This window comes from Poecile atricapillus, chromosome Z (genome assembly GCF_030490865.1).
Source record: "Poecile atricapillus isolate bPoeAtr1 chromosome Z, bPoeAtr1.hap1, whole genome shotgun sequence".
Lineage (NCBI taxonomy): Eukaryota > Metazoa > Chordata > Aves > Passeriformes > Paridae > Poecile > Poecile atricapillus.
The window spans coordinates 89421883-89445236 of NC_081289.1; the positions used below are offsets into that span (position 1 = coordinate 89421883).

Sequence of the window (23354 nt, forward strand, 5' to 3'; positions counted from 1 at the left end):
TCTTGGAAATATTGAAAAAGAACCATTCATTTAGAGGTTTGGTAATGATCAGAAACAAATTAATCCAGGAAACTGGCAAAATTTGGCATAGTTGTTAATAATAAGAAGAAAATGGTTTCCAGGATCTGAATGGAATCCATATAATTGAAACCAAGTGAAGAGGAAAAAAAAAATAATTATGTGTAAATCTGTTTTATACTCAGATCTGAAAGTTTTTACTATTTTATCAACAAAGACCTTAGGAATTCTTTTTTTGAAATTTTCATCACAGGTTTGATGGTTATGAATTACAGTGGCAGATGTGCAATTCTGTTGGTTTAAAAGATTGGCATTATTCATACTGATATCCAATTTTTGCCCCATACATTATTAATGTGGGTTAAAGTCTGTTGGAAGAATGCTTTTAATGGATAATGATCTGGCTATGTGCAGACATCGCTGATAATTATTGGGGCAGCAACCAAGAACAGTGAGATGTTTCTATTTTCAAAGTATTCTTGGAGTTTTCTAATTGGTGTCTTCAAATCTATGGTCCCTTGTGTCCTAGTCAGAGTGAACTGCAAATCATTCAGTGCCGTGTAATTTCTGGTATTTCAATGACTATGGGAAAAGTATTTTGCTTGTCTAATTCAGAGATTAATTCTTGAATTTTTCATTTAACTATCTGTCACTTACAAAAAGTTGTATATCTTTTCAGAGTTATCTGTTCAAAAAGCATGAACATTTTTACTAGAAAAGTAATTTCCTAGCACTGTTGCATTTTTCCCCCCATAGTTCTTCCATCTTTATTTTGGCACTTTCATCTGTGTTCACCAGTTTCCTTACATTGTTTTTCTGCCAGAGCCTGCAATTGCTCAGTTAAATTTGTGTGAGATTTGCTTATAGCTATTTTGTATCCATTAAGAGATCCTATCTCTCTCTCCCAGCTTAATATATCTTTTTGTCTTTCACACAAAGCTATACCATTGTATGAAACAGTGTCAGAGAAACTAATTTATATGTTTTTAATTTGCTTATGTGAATTCTGCTCTGGTAAATTATGAGTAGGCAAACCTGGAATTCATGCAATCAAAATAAAGTAATATAATAATACAAGTTTATAAACACAATCGTGTTATTTCTTGAATTTCTGCTTTGCAAGTTACTTTGTAAATCAGTTTAATATTTAGATTTAAATTAAGTAAAAATATTTCTGTGTTGTCCACGTATTTATCACAAATTGCTTTATATTTCCAAAGTATAGGTGCCACAGTGAGTAGATTAGGAACATAATTTGCACAGATATTCAACTTCAAGCATAGCAGAGTTATTGCTGGTTTTGTAATTTGAAGTGTCTCCTAAAGCTGGATCTGAGGCCTCTGGATAGTGAGAGGCAAGTTAAAACCTCTGTGTCCAAGGAGTTGAAGGTATATGGGTGGCATTGTCTCAGTTTTGAAATAGTATTATTTTGCATGCCAAGCTGTGCTTCTCTCTTGCACCTTCTGTGGAAGTAACTGTCAAATATATTGTTCAATATCATGATGTTAGCAAAAATTGTGAAACTGTTTTTAAAACAGGAGGAAGAATAAATGTTTTTGGTGTACTGAAACCATTTATGTGGTTAACTTGTGATGAAACATAGAACAAAATAGATACATGCTTTGAAAAGAAGGCCCACATAGGGATTTATATTTCCTTTTGCATGATCCAACTCTTCTCCTTTATGAAAACATGGGTTTTTAGATTTCAGAGAGACAGATATTTCTCTGAAGACGCACATATGAATAAAATCAAAATGGAACTGCACATGCCAACCATTCACAAGAAAGTTACCTGCCAAGGGAGTGCTTATAGCTGAAGCAGGAGCCTCTTAGACTTCTCCAAATTGCTTGGCAAACCCTGTAGCCAACAGAAGTGCTAAATTTAAAGTGATGAGTAGCTCTTAGCTGACTGAGGTGAAAGTGTGTGTTATGAGTTCTTCGTAATTCCTGGAGATTTAATAGCAAGTAAATACAAAACTATTGCAACACCTTAGCTAGAGACTCATGATCACTTTTTACTTAACTACTTTCATATTTTGTTCTCAATTCTTTCTAACAAGTTATCCTTAAAACTCCTTTGTTCCTGTGCAATCCAAAAAAATTGTTTCTTGCAGAACTATCTATTTCATATTATGTGTAGAATATGAAATGCAAATAGTATTTTCTGCTCATTTAATTAGCATGTTAAGTCTTAACTAAACAAAAATGTCTACATTGGTTTTCCTTTGCACATGATTCTCTTTATAACTCTAAACTTAATAAATAAGTTGTAGGGGTGCCTTAGAGTTTTTTTCATGTGTAGCGGAAAATTGTTTAATAGCCACTGGTTGTTCTTTCAAAGTAGTCCAAATAGATAGGAGGGGGAAAAAAAGCAGTGGAACCAAAGGAGGTCATCTGTGTGTACTGTTAGGACACAGACATAGTCCTTTCAAAGATGCAAAATGTAGCACAGGTTATTACAGCAACCCAAATGAATTTTGGTAATGTAAATGTTGGTGTGAAATGATTATGGTCCTATCCATACTGCTTTCAAACAAAGGTAAAAGCATTTCAGTCTGGATTAGATAAAATGCTGTCTGTTTTTAATATTGTTGGCTAGCCAGTGAAAGCCATAGCATTTTGACCTGTTTGAAAGGCAGGTTCTAGTGGACAATAGAGTTTATCCAGTATGGTATGTTAGTGTTTGCTCTGATTAATGCTAGCTGGGCATGTTGTGACAGAAAACCCTTTTTTCTGCATTCAGGCATAAACACTGTTCACAAATTTATTTCAAAGAACATTTTATTTGGCTAAGTGTTGGGTCTCTATGTGATCATCTGTGCTGAACATTGTTTCTCGTCATCCTGAAAATAATAATTATTTCCAACATTTTCTGGGCTAACCAGAAAACAACTCATAGATAGAATAGTCACTTTTTCTGTATTACAGCTCTGCTGATTTTGTCTTCATTTAATAGACCATATTTTCTTGAGTACCTCAAAATATTTCTCATCACTTGCCCTCAAAACTGACCTGCTGACCTGAGAATCAAGAAAATGTCATGTTAGTGACTACTAATTAGTGGATCCAGAGAGTTGCTTCTCCTGGCCTTTCAACCTTCCTGAGGCAGCAACAAAAGCTGTCACATGTATCATACAAAGAAAACAAGCATTTGCCATGTGTGCATTTTATTTTGTTTTTTCCTAGAGTATACACAGCACAAGTTCAATTGAGACTAGAGATGAATTTGTAGGTTAGGAGGAAATTAGCCTCTAATATAGTATTTGCATTTATTTCTCTATTTTCATGCATAACATAATGCATATATTATCCAGCTCTTATTCAACATGTATGAATGTATTAGTCTGCTGTATTGTAAGAAGGGGAAAAGAATTAATCTCTATTTTTCTTTCTCCCTGTTTTTTTTCTGTTCCTACCATTCCTTTTTATATTTTTTATTGGTTTAATGTATGTTCCCTCTTTCTGAAAGGAGATATTTTAATGCTTAGTTTTTAATGTAAAGCATATAGTCCATTCTTAATCTGGTTTTTTTATATGTTTATTGAACAAACATGTTAAAAGAAGATTCAGACATATTTACCATTAATCACTGTTGTACTTCTGCAACTTATGAGGCACACTGGGTTTTTTGGGACTACTCAGAAGAATGACTGTGGTAAAATGTGATTGTCACAGCCATGTCACCGAACTGTTTTATGCAAGTAACATTACCCTCTTTTTTATTATTTATAATTTTCAGGTCTTTAAAATAGAAGTGCTGATGAGTGGAAGGAAACATTTTGTGGAGAAGAGGTATAGTGAATTCCATGCACTTCACAAAAAGGTACTGATCCTTTTCTTTATAATCTGTAGCTTTATTTTGCCTCAGTGGTGTTTTCCTCTCTCTTGTAATTGTAACTATACATGGTTTATCTTAAATACATCCTGTGATCCATGCCGCTGGAAATTAATTCCTAACTATCTCAATTTCTTCTCTGTTTTGTAGAAGGGAGTGATGCTTTCTCACATGTCACTAAGTCTCCTTTTCTTTTTGATTATTGTTTGCATGCTGTATGGCTAAAATGCCTATCTGCAGTATGTTTTTGTCGTCTTGTAAAGTCACATTCCAACCACAAATAAGTAGAGTGGTTCTTTCCCCAGTTAGGCAAATAATTTGTTTATTTTATAAATTTTATTGCTTACCTGCCATATGCAAATATGAGGAAACAACTTTTGTACTTGAGGAAACCAGACATGAAAATGACTAAGTAAACTACCTCAATTAATGTAATATAAAATATCTGCTAAGCTTGTCTACTGAATCATCTTAGTAACATATAGAAGGGAACTCGGTACTTTCAAGGCTGGTTGTCCACTAATAAATCTTTAAATTGCTTTGACCAGTGTTAAAGGAAAAGTGTGATTTTTTCTCTCCAAGCTGAATTGAATGCTGCTGTGCTGTTGTGCTGCTGAAAGGCAAGCTTTACTTTTCTACTTTATGGAGGCCAAGTATTGTGAAGGAGAATTCTGGAGGAGCATTGCAGCCCGTTACCGGCAGTGGGGCTGTAATGAAGAGCTTCAGTCCTAGGATCTGGATCAACTAAACACCTCTTGGTTTGTAGGTCTGAGTGGCAGTGGAATGTGGGCACAATCAGCAACTTTGACTGATGCTGCTTGCCTTCATTATGGAAAAGCTTCCCCTGCAAACAACAGAGACCAGCATGGGTATTTATACCTCCTGTCAGTGCAACATCAGAGGACTTTATTTCCACCAGTATGTTTGCTGGTTGTCCTGGATTAGCTCAGGAAAGAAACTAGCCTGGTGCTACAGAGGATGAATTTGCCAGGCTTTTAAGGTGCATAGGTTTTAGCAAACTTGTCCGAGCAAAAGACAACTATTGACCCATCGAAAGTCCAAAAACAAGAACCGTTTACTTTACTGAACTATAATTAAGATGTGCTAGTGCTTCTTGCTTATTTGCTTTTTGCCTCAGTAGTGGTATCATCTGCCTCTTATTAATACTTATTTCCTTGTTTATTGTTTTAATACAGATGTGTCTCAGATGTTGTCATTCTTGCGTTCATATTAAATATGGAACTAAATAAGCAACAGTGTCAGAAACAGTAAAATAACTCACTCACCCACCACTAAGCCTTGCAATATATGAGTACTTTGTTTTACAAATGAGAATAATTCTGCAGTTGAAGGTAAAGCAGAGGAATAGAATTTATACATTGAAATAGGCTAAGGAAACAATAAGAGGGAAAAATCAGGATTTACATCCTTAAAATGTTCCCTATCCAAGCAGGTAGGATCCTATTGTTAGAATAGTATAGTATTGTATAGTGCAATGTCATACAGAATTAGAATTAGAAATATATTCTAATATTTTCAGTTGGAAAAGATGTACAACAGTTATACAGTCCAACTTCCTAAGCAATGCCAGCATGACCAGAAAGTACAGCATTATATTAAGGGCATTGTTCAAATGTCCCTGACAAGCTTGGGACATCCACCACCTCTTCCAGAAGCCTGTTTTGGTGTTTGATCACCCTCTTGGTAAAGAAATGTTTCCTGATGTTCACTCTCAACCTCACCTGGCACAGCTGTGAGCCATTCCCAGATTCCTGTTGCTGGATCCCAGGGAGAAATGATCAGCACCTCCCACTCCATTTCCCCTCCATAGGAAGCAATGTGAGCACCCCTCATCATACTTTTCTCCAAACTAAGCAAACTCAGCCACTTGGCATCTATCTGCTGAGCACCTGCAGTGGGTCCTTTGCAAGCAGAGGAGAAGAAAAGCCGACACCAAGGCTAGATCTGGAAGAGGGAGAAGAAGGCCTGTGGTTGTGGGCAGAAGCCTTTCCTAGGCCGCTCACCATCTGGGCAGCTGCCCCATCTGCGGCTGTCCCTTCACAGGGGCAGGTCTTTGTAGTTCTTCTTCTTGGGCTCCTGCTGTGGCAGAGTATGACTCTGATGTGATGTAGAGAGCAGCACCAAATTGTTGCTCCAGTCAAGAGGAGAGATTTGGGCACCACCATAGCGAGGCTGCACCAGGCAGGGCAGGCTGGTAGGAGAGCAGAGCCCAGGGACACGGGGCAGAAGGTACAGAGAAGAGGAGCCAGGCCTGAGGCGATGAGCAGTGGGTCAGGGCCTGGCTCTGGAGACCCCCAAATAGAAACACCTGTCCCAGGACCAGCTGCAAAGATGCAGGCATGGAGCTGGACAGAACTTGCCTTTAGAGGATCAGTGAAACAGTATCTGGCACAAGTAGAAATACCCACCAGCATTAGCATTCCATCCTGCCTAGCAAAAAAGTGAAACGGGGTGAGGATAGAATCTGTACTGTTAGCAATGCTGAGACTTTTCCTGTAGGTTTGTGCATTTAATTTCAATAGTTGGAGCTGTAAGCTTTTGAGCGCTGGCAAATGCCACAGCTGATGGCTGCTTTAGCCTTATTCCAAGGCACCTTCCAACATCACTTACATGGTGCTGGGCTCTTGTTTGCTGGAGAGGCCTTGGGGGTCCCTTTTCCCTTCTCTTCAGGAGTTGCTGTGACCATTCAGAGGAGAATTTACTGCCATCTGCAAGTGACAACCCTGGGCACAGCTTTACCTGACTCAGCCTGGGGCTCTTCTTGCTCTGTAGAATGGCAATGGGAGCTGAGGGGAGGCTGACAGGATCCTCACCAGCAGCAGTGGAGGAGGTGGCCTTTCTGCTGCTGCATTGCACAGCAACGCATGCACGCTGCTGCATCAGTGTCACTGTGCAGTTTTGGAGGGAAACCCTCAGCATCCAGCCCAGCAGCTCTGCATCCATCCTCTGTTTGGTTGGGATGGTTGTGATGATGTCTTCCACCGTGGCTCATCCAATGCAGTTGCCAAATATCTCCACCTCCTGACGGATCCAGGGTTGCAGTGTATGGAGGAGCGTTGCATGGTTCTGAAAGCAATTCAACGAGCATGGAGGCTGGATGCCACCCCCAGGACCCCTGAGCACTCCTTGAAGCCCACCTTTCCTGTGCTCCAGGATGATGGAGGTCCTGGGCAGCTGGATGTCCCAGAGCCACTCCCACCTTGTGGATGATTCATGTCGTAGTGGGGTGTGGTGACATACTCCAAGCAGTCATCATCCAGCTGCAACAATTGCAAGACTGACAGTATCCTCCTCTTGCAGAAGGGGTGCTCAGGTTTGTTCTCAGCCCAGCACAGGATGGACAGGTAGCAGAACTGGTGGAGCGTCCACATCACACAACAGGCCTTCTCCCAGCTGTCCAGACAGACAGGACAGCAGGTCGAACTTCACTGTAGTTTCTCAAGCTGCGCAATAAAACATAAAAGTCATGGATGACTGCAGTCTCACTCTCATAGTTGTCTTCTTGTACACCACTTTTACTGCAATAACTCCTTTTGCAGAGATTTCTTAGAACACCAGAAAAACCATAAATGATACCCCCTTTCTCTCTCTGCAGAAATAGTAGCAAAATGAACAAACCTGAAAAACAGAAATAGTAGCAAAATGAACAAACGTGAAAAACAGATATTCTAACCAGGCACTTTGCACCATGTTTCAATTTGTTTCATTTTCTCATTCACATGCTGTCTGTTTATATTACTCTGAAAAGGATAATGACTTTTTTCTTATTTGTTCCCTGCAGAGATGCAAAACATTTAGCATATTTTGGCAACAATATACCTTCTTAATAAGTCTTACTTTTTGAAGTTGTAAAATTTTGGTTAGTATTGTTGAACAGTTTGTGCTCTGAACCTGTCTTAGTTCTTTCAGTGTTGCAGAAGTCCTAGAGAAAGCATTTGCATCAGTTTGCTATCAGCATGCCAATACGGTATTTATCTTTTGTTCCTCTCTTCCCCTTTAATTTAAAATGTACGTTTCATTCTAAATTGCTGTGAGTACCTGGCAGTTGGAAAGGTCTCTTTAGACTTGCCGCATATTCAAGGTGCCCTTAGTGTTGGAGATGTCTGTAGTGCATAGGAGAAATAAAGCTTCTGTAGAGAACACCTGTAGTAGAAAATGGGCATAGAGGCTGATAAGGAGATTGTGCCTTTCGCTGGGGAACAGGATGCCTCACTGGCATTGTGTGGAGGAAGGAGGACTCTGTTGCTCAAAGAGGATATTATTCATTCATCAGAATGCCAATCAATGTTTTGATTAATTATATTTTTTAAACAGAGCTGTTTCTAAGAACATGTCTGGATTTCCCTCTGTCTTGATCTTGAGTTTGATCTGCCATAGATTCCAGTTTGTAAAAGAGTAAATCCTGTACCATCTGGCTGTAGTGGAAAAGGTTTAAAATATTTTCAAGACTGCCATGTTACACCAAGAGTACAGGTTTTTCTTTTAGCAGAAACCACCCACAGATGTTGGCTTCTATGAAATAGTTTGCATAGGCCATTATGCTTTTCCCTGATTATGAACAACAAACCTTGCCTGTCAGGCTATGCATCATTCACATTACAGTATTATATATAAGTCTGAACAAAAGTGTTATTATAGTCATATGGAAAGTTTTTTTAGCAAGAATTAAATTATTTCTAGGTGTATAACATAGTTAAAAATATGACCATTTGTTCATATTTATTCCCAAATATATTTTTATACTTCTTTTCCTGTTTATTATTAGATATTGGTAGTTATTTTTAGGGACAATAATGCTAGAAGGTCACAGTATTAAAACTACTGCAGTGAAATTTGCAAACATCTGAAGTTTAAGACATTTTTAAAATGGGTTTGTTTTGCAAATTGTCTATAATTTTACTATAACTAATGTATACTCATATTGTGTTCTCACAATTGGACATATAACTTTTACTTGATAATGTGAGCCACCTTTAAGTCTTTCTGGAAACAAAGACTACAGTATGTCAATAGGCGTTAGGTCAGTATTACAGACAGGAAGGTACTGTGGGCAATAATAGACCTCAGAAAAATATGTTTTGTTTTGGGTAGGGGCAAGTCTGAAGGAATACAGCTAATGCATATCTGGTTTTGCTTAATATTCCTTGACATTGTTATAATTATTTATAGCAAAATATATGACTGTGTTATTTTAAGCATAAGAAAGTCAGCTTTTGAGATATCTTTTGTACACCTGTATAATGTTGGCTTTATACTTACAACCAGTATCTATGCCAGCACTTTAAGTAGTTGTGTTTTGGATGTTTTATATGTAATGGGGCCACAGAACACAAAAGGATTGTTAATCATCAGCTGAGTTACCAGCCACAGGGTATTTATCTTGTAAGCAGCTAGGTCTTGGTGGATGCTTGTATAGTTTCAGATTTGTCTGCACTCATCTGGAGCATTGTCCTCATTTGTTGCTCACCTGCAGGTGCTGTCATAGTTCGCAACAGCAGTGACCGTAGTTTCTTCCACATCCTCAATCAATTTAGAGGGAAAAACGGGGGGTTGTATTCTGTTTTTAGGATCAGTCAGTAAACATAGCTGGGTTTGGAGTTTTATTTTGGAGTGTTGTTTTTCTCATTTCACATTTAATTGTAATTTAGCACTGTTAAGAAATAAGGAAGTTGCAAAATGTTTCCAGAGCAATTGAGGTTTCCAGGCTGCAGTTTCGATACTTGTGATTGCAGAGACGTTGATATGTTGCCACTGCTTTTTCCTATAGTGACATCTCAGCAAGCTCAAAGATGAAATGTAAATTCTCAGTCTCCCATGGGTATGCATGTCAAAGTCAATTTTGAGTTTCTTTCCTTGCATTCTTTGCTTCAGATTTACTCAGAGGCAATATCCAATAGAAAGAATGCCACCTTCTATTAAAATGCTATAGAGTCTATTTCAGTTATTATTTTTGCCCTGTAGTTTTGAGGAAAACATTAATATTTTTTGGGGTTAAAAAAAATATGTTGATCCAGCAAGAAAATTTTTTAGTGTTGTCAGGTTGCATGTTTGTGTCTATCTATATACAACCATATGTATGCATATATATAAAAAAATATATATGTGTGTTTATATATATATATATATATATATATATATATACACATTATTTATAGATCTGTGTAGATACATGTATAAGCTTTCCTGTGGGAATCTTTAGAGGAATAGTTATGGACCTCTCTTTGAAATATAATCAGTGACAATCTTGCTAATCTCTGTGTAAGATATTAAACACAGACTGTCAGTCTGTTGGTACACTTTGAGAAAATGGATATTTTGCTCTCCTGATTGCCGTCTCTCTAGAGAAATGGTTAGTACTCCCTGCACTTTTCACACCTTGTTCGTAAGTGCCTAAATCTGGAGTTAGAAACTACCATGGTGTGTTCACTGCACTTAGCAAGATAATTTCTGGTTATGTCATGGTGATGTTGTAACATATTGTCCCAGGTAGACTTGGAAACTCCAATTCCAAGTATTCTCATGTAGTGGTTGCCATTTTATTTTCAGGCTGTTAGTCAACAAGAAATTGTTAGTAGGGTTCCTCTTTCACATCTAGGGGAACTGGATGTGAAGATTTTAAACCATGCTCTGTAGGTGTGACATCTGCTACTATTTCAGGGAGATGATTGTAACTTTATTTCTATGGTGTTGTCCTTAATACCTAGGTTTTTTAGATTGTTAAATAAACTTGTTTATTTTAAGGTGACATTATTGTACTTTGTTTCTATCTTTTTTTTTTTTTTTTTTTTTTTTTTTTTTTTTTTTTTTTTCTTACAGCTCAAGAAGTTCATAAGAACACCAGAAATCCCTTCAAAGCATGTGAGAAACTGGGTCCCCAAGGTCCTGGAGCAGCGACGACAAGGCTTGGAATTGTACTTGCAGGTATGTCTCCTTGAAGCCTGCTGAAAGTAATAGCTGCATCTGTTTCCAGAGAATTAGAAAGTATGAAGTGTGGCATTTTACTGATAGGCAATTTTGGAGGTGGGAAGGGATCTGGGTACTTACCAGCAGCAGTGATTTCTGTTCACTTAGCAGGACTACCAGCTGGAAAACCAGACTGTTTTGCATTTTTTTTCTGATTTTTCCAAAAGCTGTTCATTGACTTTGGTGAACCTTCATTTTTATCTGCCTAAAATGGGAAAAATAATGTTATTCTTTCCAAACTTTTTCTGACTATACCAATCAAAAATGTTGCAGAAAAAAATATGAGGCTTAATTTAGCTCACCTGTTTTTAGACAGACTAGGGAAGCATCAGCTCATCAACTTCATATCACTCTGCTATACATGCCTGTATATGAATTATTTGTCTAGCTGAAATAGGCACCAGTCATCTCATATTAATCTCAGTTGGTTTGGATATTTGCATTTTAAGTCTTAGGTTCTACCTAGATTAGGTTCTAATCTGTCATGATTTTGATAAAGACAATAAAAGGAATGATGCAGTTGTATAGACATCTAAATATATCAGGAATAAATCCCATTCACTTTTAATAAATGGAATTTCTTTTGTCACCATGATTGCTTTAAAAAATGCCCTGTGGTGTAGGTTCACAGCTATTTCTCTAGGGGCAAAGCCCGATGAAGGTGTTACTCTAAACATGTTCCCAGTTCACTGCACTTTCAGCTGCACTAATGCAAGTGCTGTTTTACTGAAGGGGATCATAGAAATAATGTGTCAAAACATAAGTCTTTTGGGAGGAAGGCAAGAATAACAGTCTTCTGTTTTTACTCACATCAGCCACTTGCGCTGAAGTTTTGTTTTTTCTTATTTCCATACAACTTTCTTTTGGACATAATCACTACTAAGGCACATGTACCAATTTGTCTTAAGCAGCTGATTTCATTAAAAGGATACAGAGGTAATTTGGCTATCCCTTTTTAATTGCTGATAAACTGTAAAATAACATCTCCCCCTACTGGAAGAGTTAGTCAACTCTTGTTCTTTTGCAGTCTTGCACATTTAATTAACTCTTCTTGTATTCTCTTGCTGTTGGCTGTCATAGGAACATGCAATGGTTTAGGTTGGAAGGGGCTGCTGGGCATCATCTCTTTAAAATATAAAAAGTCTGTAAGTTATAACCATACTGATGTGCATACTAATTTAAACAAGGAGAAAAGTTGTTAATACTTTTGTCAAAATTATTCATTTGTTTCCAGTAATAGAAAGCAGAATTAATCATCAGTGAAATTTTAACTTTTAAGATAATTAGAGGCTGATTCTAGACAATGAAAAGTTCATAGCTTCAGTTTTGAGATGTTTTTAATAGTGCCAAGCTTTTACAAAAGCACAGTGTAGAAATATACTACAATTTCAGAAGACACAATCTGTTTTTCATTTAACATCATGTATATAAAATATTGCAAACACATTTTCAGGTGGTGCTAGTGACAGTTAATCTGTAGGAGCTGTTTGGCTGTTACTGTCACTAGTCAGCAGTGGTGCTTGTAGCCAGACATTTGTGTAGCAGATAAACTTGTAGGAAATCATGCCAGTCATTACTTGTTTTGTATAAAACCAGTAGAACCATATGCAAATACAGAGCTATTACATAGATGTAATGTTCAGTGAATTTGTTTTAGCATGCCATGCCAATGGCCATCAAATACAGTCCTCTACCTGACATGGTCTAACCATATTGGATTCTTAACATATTTTTAATAAAGTAATTGTCTATAATTAAATACACATAAAAATATTGACATGAAATGAAAGTAGTAGAATCACCCTACTAAGTAGTAAAGAAAGCAAGACATTCCCCTAAAACAGAAGGTGCTGCAGTTGCCAGGACCTTGTTACTTCTTTGTGACCTTTTCATGATGAAACCGCCCTTTTAAATCCTTTCAGCACAGGTTGTTTGTTTCTTGGAGTGGATGGACAGGAGCTCACAAACATTTCATTATATCTTTCTGAACAGTAGCAAAATTACAAATAAAGTATTATTAAATTGCGAGCTACAAAGAGTAATTTTTTTTAATGTATCAGTAGCCACTGCCAGCTAATTGTCATAAGACTGCTTATTTTACTTTTGTTTTTGAAAGGTTGGGTCAGGACTTTTTCTTGTTATAATAGACCAATTTTCATGGAATTTTGAAAGAATGATTTATCTTACACTGTTTTTTAAGTAAGACTTTCATGTTTTACAAGTCTGACTGGAATGTGCAACTTTTTTATGCTGTGAAACAATTGACTAGAAGCACTAATATGCTTAGTAATTCAACTGCATGTATAATAATATTTACAGAGACCTTGTGAATACTGAGAACAATCAACTGACTGACAAAAGGAAAGAAGGATTATGTTTAATTTATTAATGAGGAAACAGATGCAAAGATAAGTGAATGACAGATGGTGGCCCCAAACATTCAAGCAAATTAGTATGAAAAAATAAGCTATTGCTACTCGACTTATCATGGTAAATGTCTCTGTGCATGATCTTGAACTACAGCATAAAGGACTTAGGCTGAGTTGATTTAGTCTTTGCTAAATAAGACAATCATATAATCACAGAATAAATGGCATTAGATGGGACCCACAAGGATCAATGAGTCCAACTCCTGGCCTGCACAGGACAGCCCAAAAGTGTCCATGTGCCTGAGAGCATTGTCCAAGCACTTCTTGCGCTGTCGGGCTGGTGCTGTGACCGCTTCCCTGGGGAGCCAGTTCAGTGCCCAAACACCCTCTGGGTGAAGAACTTTTCCTGATATCCAACCTAAGCCTGCCCTGACACAACTTCGGGCCATTCCCTTGGGTGCTGTCACTGGGCACCACAGAGAAGAGATCAGTGCCTGAACCTTCTCTTCCTCTCATGAGGATGTTGAAAATGAGGTCTCCCCTCAGTCTTCTTTAAATCTCAAAACACCTGTTCCTGCCAGTAGAAGAGCACTAAACCAGCTTTTATTACCTTGTGGTGTCCATCAACTAGGTAGCTATAGTTGCTTATGTATCTGAGCTTGTAGTTTGCTGTAGAGGAGAAATAAGAATCCAGGTGGTTTTGATTTTAAATTTGTAAAATAAATCACTGGGTTACATTATTGCTGACAAAAATCTCTCTTGATAGTAGTTTTAGTCTGCAATAAGATTTGAACTTAATATTTATTTATGGTTAGAAATACCTTCTCTTGGTGAGCTTCATGAGGAGCTGGGTGATGAAGAAAGGAAGAAGCATAAGGATTTAAGCAGTTGATTGTATAAGGCACCTATAATTTGAGAAGGGCTGCCAAAAGGATCTGGCCTGAAAGGCTGTGACTCCTCATACTAGTGACTGTAGATAAATGTATTTGCTTGAATGTACCAGAAGGTGAAGGTAAGTGTGGAAGTTGATGGAGCATTGTGGCTTCTGTATGGTGTTTGTTTGGTTTTGGTTTTTTTCATCCGCTGTCCAATCTTGGACTGTTACCACAAAGCAATACAAAAATATAATTTAGTTTGTATGTGTATTTTAAATAAGATATAAATAACTTGAAAACTCCCTCTTCCACAGTTTTTAATGTGTCTGAGTTCAGTAAGGCATTTCATAGATGGACCAAGTAAACAGGTAGTTGGGGGTCTTATTTTGAACATTAAAGGGTGGCACTGGAGGGACCTTATCTAACTGGCTATCAAAGCAGCTGCAGCTGCTTTGGGTCATATCAGTATTTGTTACAAATACATTTGATATGATATTCTATTGCAGGAGAAGTTTTTACAGAGCTTATTTCCTGTGAATTGGTAATGGGAAAGAATTTGATCTAGCCACCTGCTCATTTGGAGTTAGGTCATATCCTTGTCCCAGTAAGCTGACACTGGATGTTATTGCCATCCAGTCTGTCTGCCCCAGGGACATGCCCTTTGACAGGTCTGCCTTTTAGAGTTCAATGGAATAGATATTTTCTAACCCCCTTGGGATGAAGAAATCTCATCATTTGCTGATATCATCAGTCCAACAAGATAACAAGCATCATTTACAGAATTCACTGTGAAGTGGCACCCACACCTCTGCATGAGACTTGATAGCTGCTGCTAGTCTTCACTGAAATAATTTGCTTATAGGGAGAGATTTTGAAGGAGGCCCATTTTTTCTATTAGTTTCAGGGTACTAACTCATTTCATGTGGTCTGGGTGACCTGAAGAAATTCTTCTAGTGACTAGCAAGGCTCTAATATAAAACAGAGAGTTATAGACCTTCTGAAGTGCTCTATATATATGTAGCGTCTCTATGTGCGTATGTCTCTAACCAGAGTTAATATGTAGAGCTAATATTTCTCTCTTGGCTGAGGTCAAGAAAACATACTTGCCTTTTATTTATTCTTGAACTTTTTACAAAGAGAGCAGTCCTGATTCCTGGAGATAAGATTGGTTAAAGTGCTCCTTGGCTGTGAGACATTAAGACTTGATGGACTTCAACATTCCAGTATTTTCAGGAATCCAGATCTTAAAAATGAATTATGGCATTTATGAAACTGGACTAGAGATTTGTTTTCCATTTAAGGAAATAATCTGGAGATCTGAGAAGCACTTTGACCTATATTTCAGTATTCTTCAGAATGCAATTCCCTTTAAAAATATTTTAACTACCAATACTTCCTGAAAAACATAAGTAAAACCATATCTGTTATGATTTTATTCTTAAGAAATTAAAATCCAATCCTATACTCCTTAGCTGTCTTAGTTTTCAGCAGGGTGGAGTTAAGAAAACAGTGAATGGGATAATGTAATGAATAATGTGTAGTTGCTTTATGAGTAAGCTCATCAGAAATAAAAAGAAGAAAAGTACATGTTATTATTTTGCATTTTTTTTTTACAGTTTTTGGGGGAACAGTTCAACTGCAACTGCAAAAAATGAGGACAAATGAGCTATTTCTGTTGTTAGTTACACTGCAGAGAAGAAACTGTCAATACAGAAAATCTGGCTCAAGGTGTCATTTCTTCATGGGCCACTGTGATTTCCTTTAATTACTTCAATTAGCCTTGATACAAAATTCTTTATGATAAAGTTTAAATAAGTAAGTAATCTTTTCTGACTGGACAGTGGGTATGAACAAAATTTTTGTACTATTTTCTTTTACAATGATCTAATTTTGGGATGTTGTTTCATAAAAGTTTCAGATTCAGTTAAAAAATATTGAAAGGTTCTTTTTGTTGACTTGAAAACTCCATTGCAGAGCATTTCAGATCTAATACAGCATTTCATATTCAGCTGGGGATAAAAATTGTGCTTTCATTGAGCTTCAGTTGTTGCCCCTTTTCACTATCATTCTGAGGGCTGCGTTAATGTGATTTCTCAGGGGTTTTTTATCAAATTGTGAAGAAAAAGAGTTTTCCATCACCTTGTGGGGAGTTTCATTAGTTCTTCACTGCTTAACTGATTCAATTTCTGTTGACCTCTTGCTATTCTAACAAGAAGGCATGTGAACTCAGCCATTTATAACCTTGTCCATTGTCAAGAAGACTGGAGAGATCTCTGCTCTAAGATGAGGCATCTAGGCTCCTGATGCCAGTGTGCAAGTACTCTACATAGTGTGTTTGCTAGAACTCTGCCTTTCAGTAGCCAAATATGCTGGTTCTGTAACTGCAGCTGAAATCCTGCTTCAGAACTCTCTTGCCTGGAGTAGGATCAGAAAAGAGATTTATATGGGGAAAAGAAATCCTTGGTGATGTACATGGTTTTTCATTGTTTTTCTCTTCTCTTTGTGAAGTAGAGGTAAAAATGGTCTCATGGTAGTACATAAAAGCTGTCTGAGCTCTCTTAAGCAGAGTGAAAATTAGGACTTCATATAAAGACACGAAGATCTTGATTGTGGCTTCAGCTGATATGGATGTCTAGGATCAAATATAATCCGTAAGTGCTTTCTAGGTGGAACAGTTTTTGATGTTACATATGTAGTGTCTGTAGAGGTGCACTGGTGCTGTTGGAGATGTTTAGAGTTATTGAGATCTCTGTGTCTGATATGTGCACTTTTATGAGACATTTTATTGGCTTGCCCAATAAAAATGAATCAAGTTGCTTACTATTTAATTATGGAAATGCAATGGCAGAATGATCTTAGAACTAGTCAATGATCATTCAACTATTTAAATTTTATTTCTGTGTGGTTCACATTCATCACATTTATCCACTCTGTCCATGTCCATTCATCACATTTATCCATTCATTACGGTTTTTCTTCCTTTATATTTTCAGTATTTCCTTTATAGTCTCATTCTGTATCAAGCATTTATTTGTTCCCATATACCTGTGTGCCTTCACCAGAGAGTGTTGTGAACACAAAATTTTGAGTTAGTTCAATTGGAAGACTGGAAAGGTCCCAATATGAAGGGACAGCCTATATCAAGCATGGAAGGTTCTGTAGTTGGAAATAACTTTTGAAGCCGATTTTGTTTTGAAGAAAAATGTCATGTATGGTCTTGCACATTTATACTCTTCCTTGGTATCTGTTTATAGCCATTTTGGGATATAGGATACAGTGCTAAGTGTATCTTTGGTCTGAAACAATGACTTTTCGTATATAATCCTTAAAGTAATTACAGACATGCTTGTGTTTCAGCTTGTTATTAGATTTGTTTAAACATTAACATGTTTTCAAGAACTGAGCCCTGTATGTATCATGAACACTGTCTAAAAAGAAAAAGGAGTAATTGTGTGGTTGAGAAGACATATTTGAGTAATTGAGATATATCTATAGAGATAGATAGATAGATAGATAGATAGATAGATAGATAGATAGATAGATAGATAGATAGATAGATAGATAATGAAGAGGTATGCAGGTGATGTGACTGCAAAGCCACTTGTAAAGGCTAATGCTTTTTCTGACCAAATGCTTGGGACGTAATTGGTTATATACTTAAAAGCTGAATTCAGAGGTTGAAATTTTAAGCTATGAAGGTTTTGTGCAAAATGTGGGCCTTTTTTTTTTTTTATTATTCCCCTCCTTCTTCTGTGTGTACCTGACCTGTGGGTTTTTTTTCCCACTAGGCTTCTGCTTAACCATTCCCCATATCCGAGAGCAGACTTTGGCTTCTTTGTGTCATTCATTAGGCACCACAAAGGTTTCTGCAGAGGCAGTCCTTCCCTTTGTCCTATGTACACATTCCCTTTGTCCTATGTACATATTCACTGTTATTGTCTATTTCTAACTAATTTAAGACCAAACCGGCTTATTTGCAGAAAAGAAAATTCCCATCAAGTCCAGAAAAGATGCTTATCTTCCTGATTGCTGTTTCTGGAAACCAGATTTATTTTAAACACAGGTAAATATGCTGAGAAGAAAGGGTTTAATACTAGAAAGTTGCAAAAAACCCCGTGGAATTCAGTGAAATAAGATTTAACCAATATTTTGCTGGAAAGTCTGTTGAATCATCCACATCTATAAATCACATTGAAAATTATCCAAAATTATGCAGTGTCTTTCATCTCTAACTCCATTTAGTGTGCAATAATCAAGGCTGAAGAGTTCCTGTGAGGAGTTCTAAAAGCATATGATAAGTATAAAAAGACAAAATGTTCTTTGTCCTCATTAAAGATTGTGAGCAGAGTGTTAAATAATATTAATGGCTGGGATTGTCAGTACTTAACAGTACTTTCCTAGTACAAGTGATTTTATTGATCGATACAGTCTCAATGTAACAGGGCAGATTATTCTACTGATTTTATCGAAACCTTAACTAAGTTTGTTAGTGTACCACATATCCTTAAATAGATCTAGATGATGATGTAGATTAAGAAAAGCAGACCACCATCCATCTTTTTTTGATCGGTTAATAACTTAAATCCATCATTGCTGCAACCGGCTTTTTTAAGATTCTGTTGTGCATACGTGTTTCTTTGGTGGGTTTAGATGGCTGTGGATTTTAAAGAAGTGTGCCTGACACATGCAGGATTGCATATTTGTTACAAGGAAGCAGAAAGCCAAAGAAAACAGGGAAGCAAAATAATTCTGTAGATAATTTAAAGGAGACCCATTTATTAAAAGTGTCTTTCTGGAGAGATTTATGAAGAATTATTTGAAGCATGCTTCAAGCATGCTCAAAAAATTACCTGGCTTGTGTTTTAGGACTTAAATTTTTGCTTTTCAACTTGTGCATTGTTGTGATTTATGATTAGTATTTTTTTCCTTCTTCTTCAATAACCTGTTTGGTTTTGCTGTATAGAATTGTGCTGCATGAACTCTCTCATTTTACTCTTCTTACATGTTAGAGGTGATCAAAATAAATTTTACTCAGTTAAGCACAGAATGTGCATTAGTAGTTGTGACACATTTAGAAACCATATCTAATCTCTTCTCATTATACTGTGGATCGTAGGGATACTCTATTTTACATACTTTTGCCCACGTTCAGATGAACATCAAAGTGTACTAATCATGCATTTCCATACAGAGAGAAATGGTCACTGTCACGACTCCATATGCTAAGAATAACTGGAGGGTGTTTAAGAGGAGAGAGAAAGAAATTCATTTCTCTGTCTAAGACACAGTCTATGAATACAGAACTAGGGATATTAAAACTCAAAGACTGCCACACTCCCTTGGTCTGCTGATGACTGTTCTAACAGCCCTGATTCCTTCTAAATCCATATACAATATGAGATACCTAATTCTTTTAGCCATGATGAAAGAAAATGTTGTCACCTTCCTTATCCTGAATGCAGCTCCACATTTGACATGTAGGCAGTAATTTTTCTTTTTCCTTAATAGATATTTAATAGATTTGCTTGAACTCTTTGGGGAAGGTGAAGGGAAGTCAAATTTTTTTTGTCTGTTATAGTAAAGAGGGAAGGAAGAAGTAGTAACTCCTCCAGTCTTATCACCACCTGAAGTTTGGTAGAAAGACTCAAGGTTTTTCCCATCTTTTTAATCAATCCATAGCATTTTAAACATATTTTCAATTCCTATTCTGTGATATTTTACATAAGGTAATTCTTACATTTAGTTATACAAATGGCTGTTGCTTTTTTAAATTAGACTTTCAAAGCAAGTTAAATCTTAAGGGCTTTTTCTTCAAAATTAGTCTGTGAAGTCAATGAATTGCTAATAAAGGGATAAACTTATTTTCTACTGAAGAAGTATATTATTGCATGTGTAGTGTAACACACTATGTTTTCTTAAATGTTGTTTAGTAGTATGCAGCACTAAATTAGAATGTAGTTTAGACCTACATTACATTGACTTTATGCAATCTGGTAGCATTCTTCTGCATACACTCTTTGTGTGAGTGAAGATCCACCATTAATATTCTTTACACAGTTATAAAATGTACATGAGTTACACAGTTATAAATGTGAGAGCAGGAGAAAAATGTTCACGAAGAAGGGAATCAATTTTTTTTTTTTACAGCAGGATTTGAATCTGCACATAAGGCACAGGCTGTGTTTGGAAGCCAGAGGAAGAAAACAAAATATGGAATATATGCTGCATAACTGGTACAATTTATTATGTGCTTTGGATGAAGAACTCATTCTGGGGGAAAAAGTAGTGCAGGATCATGCTACATGTGTAAGCAGTGTTAAATAAATCCTTACCCATAAGGAAACTCAACTAAAGCTTGATTGCCATAATAACTTCATTGTCCAACATTGTCCAGCATTGTTTGTTGGACCTCATTTAACATTGACCATTCTGTAAAAAAAAAAATAAAAACAAAACCCAACATCTGTGGAACTAATCACAGGGGGTTACCAGAAAGATACTGAAATAAATAAGCAGTAATTCTTGACCTTCTGCTTTAGATGTTGAAAGGAAGGAGCATAGGAACAGAAGAATTTTATGCAAGAAGGACTGCTAAACAAAACATGAGATCTGGTCTATCAGTAGCTAAGAGAGATGAGCAGAGGAAGAGGCGAACAGTCTTCCTCAGATGGGTTGTGGCAGGGTGGTCAGTGAGCCCTCTCCTTTGACTCTGCAGTGAATTTAATGCTCCTGCATTAGATATCATTTCAGTGTGTCTGTGTGTGCTGCCTTTTCTCAGCATTTATGCAGTCTTACATGACTCCTTTCTGAAAGATGTTGAAGGATTTCAGAGTGAACTAAGCGGGGGAAGGTCCTGTGGTCATGGGTAGTTTAGGAGATTAACAAATGCTTGTTATCTTCTCTGGCATTGTCTGTCTACCCACATCACTACTGGTTGTCTTTTTTTTTCCTCCACCTCTTACTTTCTCTGTTGTCCAAATATAATAAAGAATTAGTTACATGTGAAAAAAAGCTCTTTTTACAGTAAACCCATTCATTGCAGAATTTTTTGACTAAGATAGGCTTGGATTCCTGTGAAGGTAGATTTGCAAACAAATACACATTATTGAATGATGCCTAAATTTGTAACTCTGATAAGCATTTCTTACTTTAGTCCTTGAAAATATGTACATTAAAATACTTCCAGGATTACTTATGATAAATACTGTGAATTATATATAAGAAAATTTTCAAGAAGTATTGAGGTAAAAATTATGTTTGTGGTGCAGTTTCATCTTTTTAATTTCTCATAATTATAATTGTCTTTATCTAATACACTTTTTCTTCTGTAGATGAAAAAAAAGTTTACAGAAACAAAGCATGAAGGAGAAGTAGAACCTTTAATTTCATTAGGCATGTTGTAACTGGTGAAGATTAATGTATATATCTCTTGCTAATTCTTTTCAATTACTCAGTTCATATAAATTCCCAAACCTTGTTAATTATGCTGAAGTCAGGTGGTAATTTTTAACAATGTTTCCACAGCAAGGGAATTTTCCTGGTCTAACCTTGCCCTCCTGTAGAAACTCTCAGCAGATTAGGCATTCTGACTCTAGTCCATTCGTTTTCAGCACAAGCCTAATTGCTGCCGACTGCCTGCCACAGGTACCCTGGTTATTGTACATTTAAGGGATGCAGGTTCTTCTGAGAACAAATAAGGAAAGATTAATTGTTTGTTTTGTTTCATCCCAAGAGAAATGTGGGAGCTTAATCAAGAAAAATAATTTCTTCTGTTGATTTGGCTTATTTGTGGAAAGGGATAATTGTATAGAGACAGGCATAGAGCTATGCATTTTGAAAGAAACTTTGCCATTTACCTACTTGGGAGGCAAAGATACAGCAAAATGAATGTAACACAGCATTGGAATTGATGGGGATGGTTCACATTTCTCATAGTAAGTAATTTGGCTGCTGGGCTTTTATTTGAACCAATATTGCTAGGTGGTGTTGTCATTTGTTTTGTCTGCTTCTTTGGATATCTAATCAAGTAGGGGGAAAAACGCTTTTCCAAATTGTCCTTAATTGCTAGAGCACGAAGTGAGCTAAGCACTCAGGTATTTCCAATTAAAGAACTTGTTTCCAGCAAGCACCATTAAATCTATCTTTCCCAATCTGATAAATAAGCTATCAAAGAGTGGAACAGATTAATTGAGAGCAATTAGTTCAAAGCTCAGTATAACAGTTAGACTGAACCAACATTATCAATTAATGCAAATTTTACATAAAGCAGTAAGAAGCACTGATGCAACAAAACAGAGTTAAGAGTAGCCACTAAGCACAAAGGAAAATTTTATATTTGATATAGAAATAAAAGACATGGGAAAATCACAGCTGATACAATTCAGAACCATCACAAGATTTATTCCAATTGCATCTAAAGCATAAGAAAGCCCTGCATATACTTCAACACATGTTTGTAGACAGTAATCTCCAAGTGTACTTTGCTTATGTTAATAATCAGTAACACCTGTGGTAGAGACTTAGCCCGTACACTGTATTTTTAATCTCCTTTAGTTCAGGTTTGTGTTCCTATCTATCTAGACATTTTAGACGGGTGTTGCTTTCTTCCAGCTGCCTGCGCATGCCAAATTGCATTGGTCCACGTGGTATAAATATAATTCTGCATGTGGGTCCTCTGGATATTTCTGTTAATGACAAATCATAGAAAAAGCACCTGGATGCTCTCTTTACATGTCAGCATTTTGACACTGCACACGTCATCATGAGGAGATAGCCTCTCTGTCACCTTAGATATTGAAATAAACTTACAGGCTCTGAGTATTAATATGTTAAAAAAAGGTTTTACAAGTTTGTTCGTTTGTTGACAACAGTTGTGTATATTCTGCTTTGGAGAATTTTGGTACTCCATCAAGAAGAAGGCACATGAAATAGACTAATTTCTGTCAGTTTTCACAGAGCTACCTTGGCTAGGTAAGTTATATTGCTGCACTGTGTGTTGGCATCATTCCCGTAAATTGACAGCACAAATATACCAGCTGCCACAACTTTTAAAACTGCTCTCTTACAACATCAGTTTGTGTGGTGCATCTCTGGCCTTTACAGCAGCAATGTGGCTGGAGTCTGCTTTTGCAGAATTACAGTTTTAAAATGGTTGGATAAAAATCTTATTTCTTATGCTGTTGCAACCCAGTGGGTACATCTATTCTAGGAAAATGAAAAGGTCAGTGATAACTTTCCCAATAAAACCTTCTGAGAAAATGTCATTCCAGTT

General features: G+C 36.7%; 1 protein-coding gene across 3 annotated transcripts in view; it reads left to right on the forward strand.

Annotated features, from left to right (window-relative positions):
- SNX24 (sorting nexin 24) overlaps positions 1-23354 on the forward strand; it is a 92083-nt gene that overhangs the window by 44699 nt on the left and 24030 nt on the right. For 2 of the 3 annotated variants that reach the window (XM_058827619.1, XM_058827620.1), the window contains exons 2-3: positions 3760-3843; positions 10693-10797. In XM_058827619.1, coding sequence (XP_058683602.1) covers positions 3760-3843; positions 10693-10797 — 189 coding nt within the window. The remainder of the gene's footprint in view (positions 1-3759; positions 3844-10692; positions 10798-23354) is intronic. The other variant, XM_058827621.1, reaches the window with a different exon arrangement.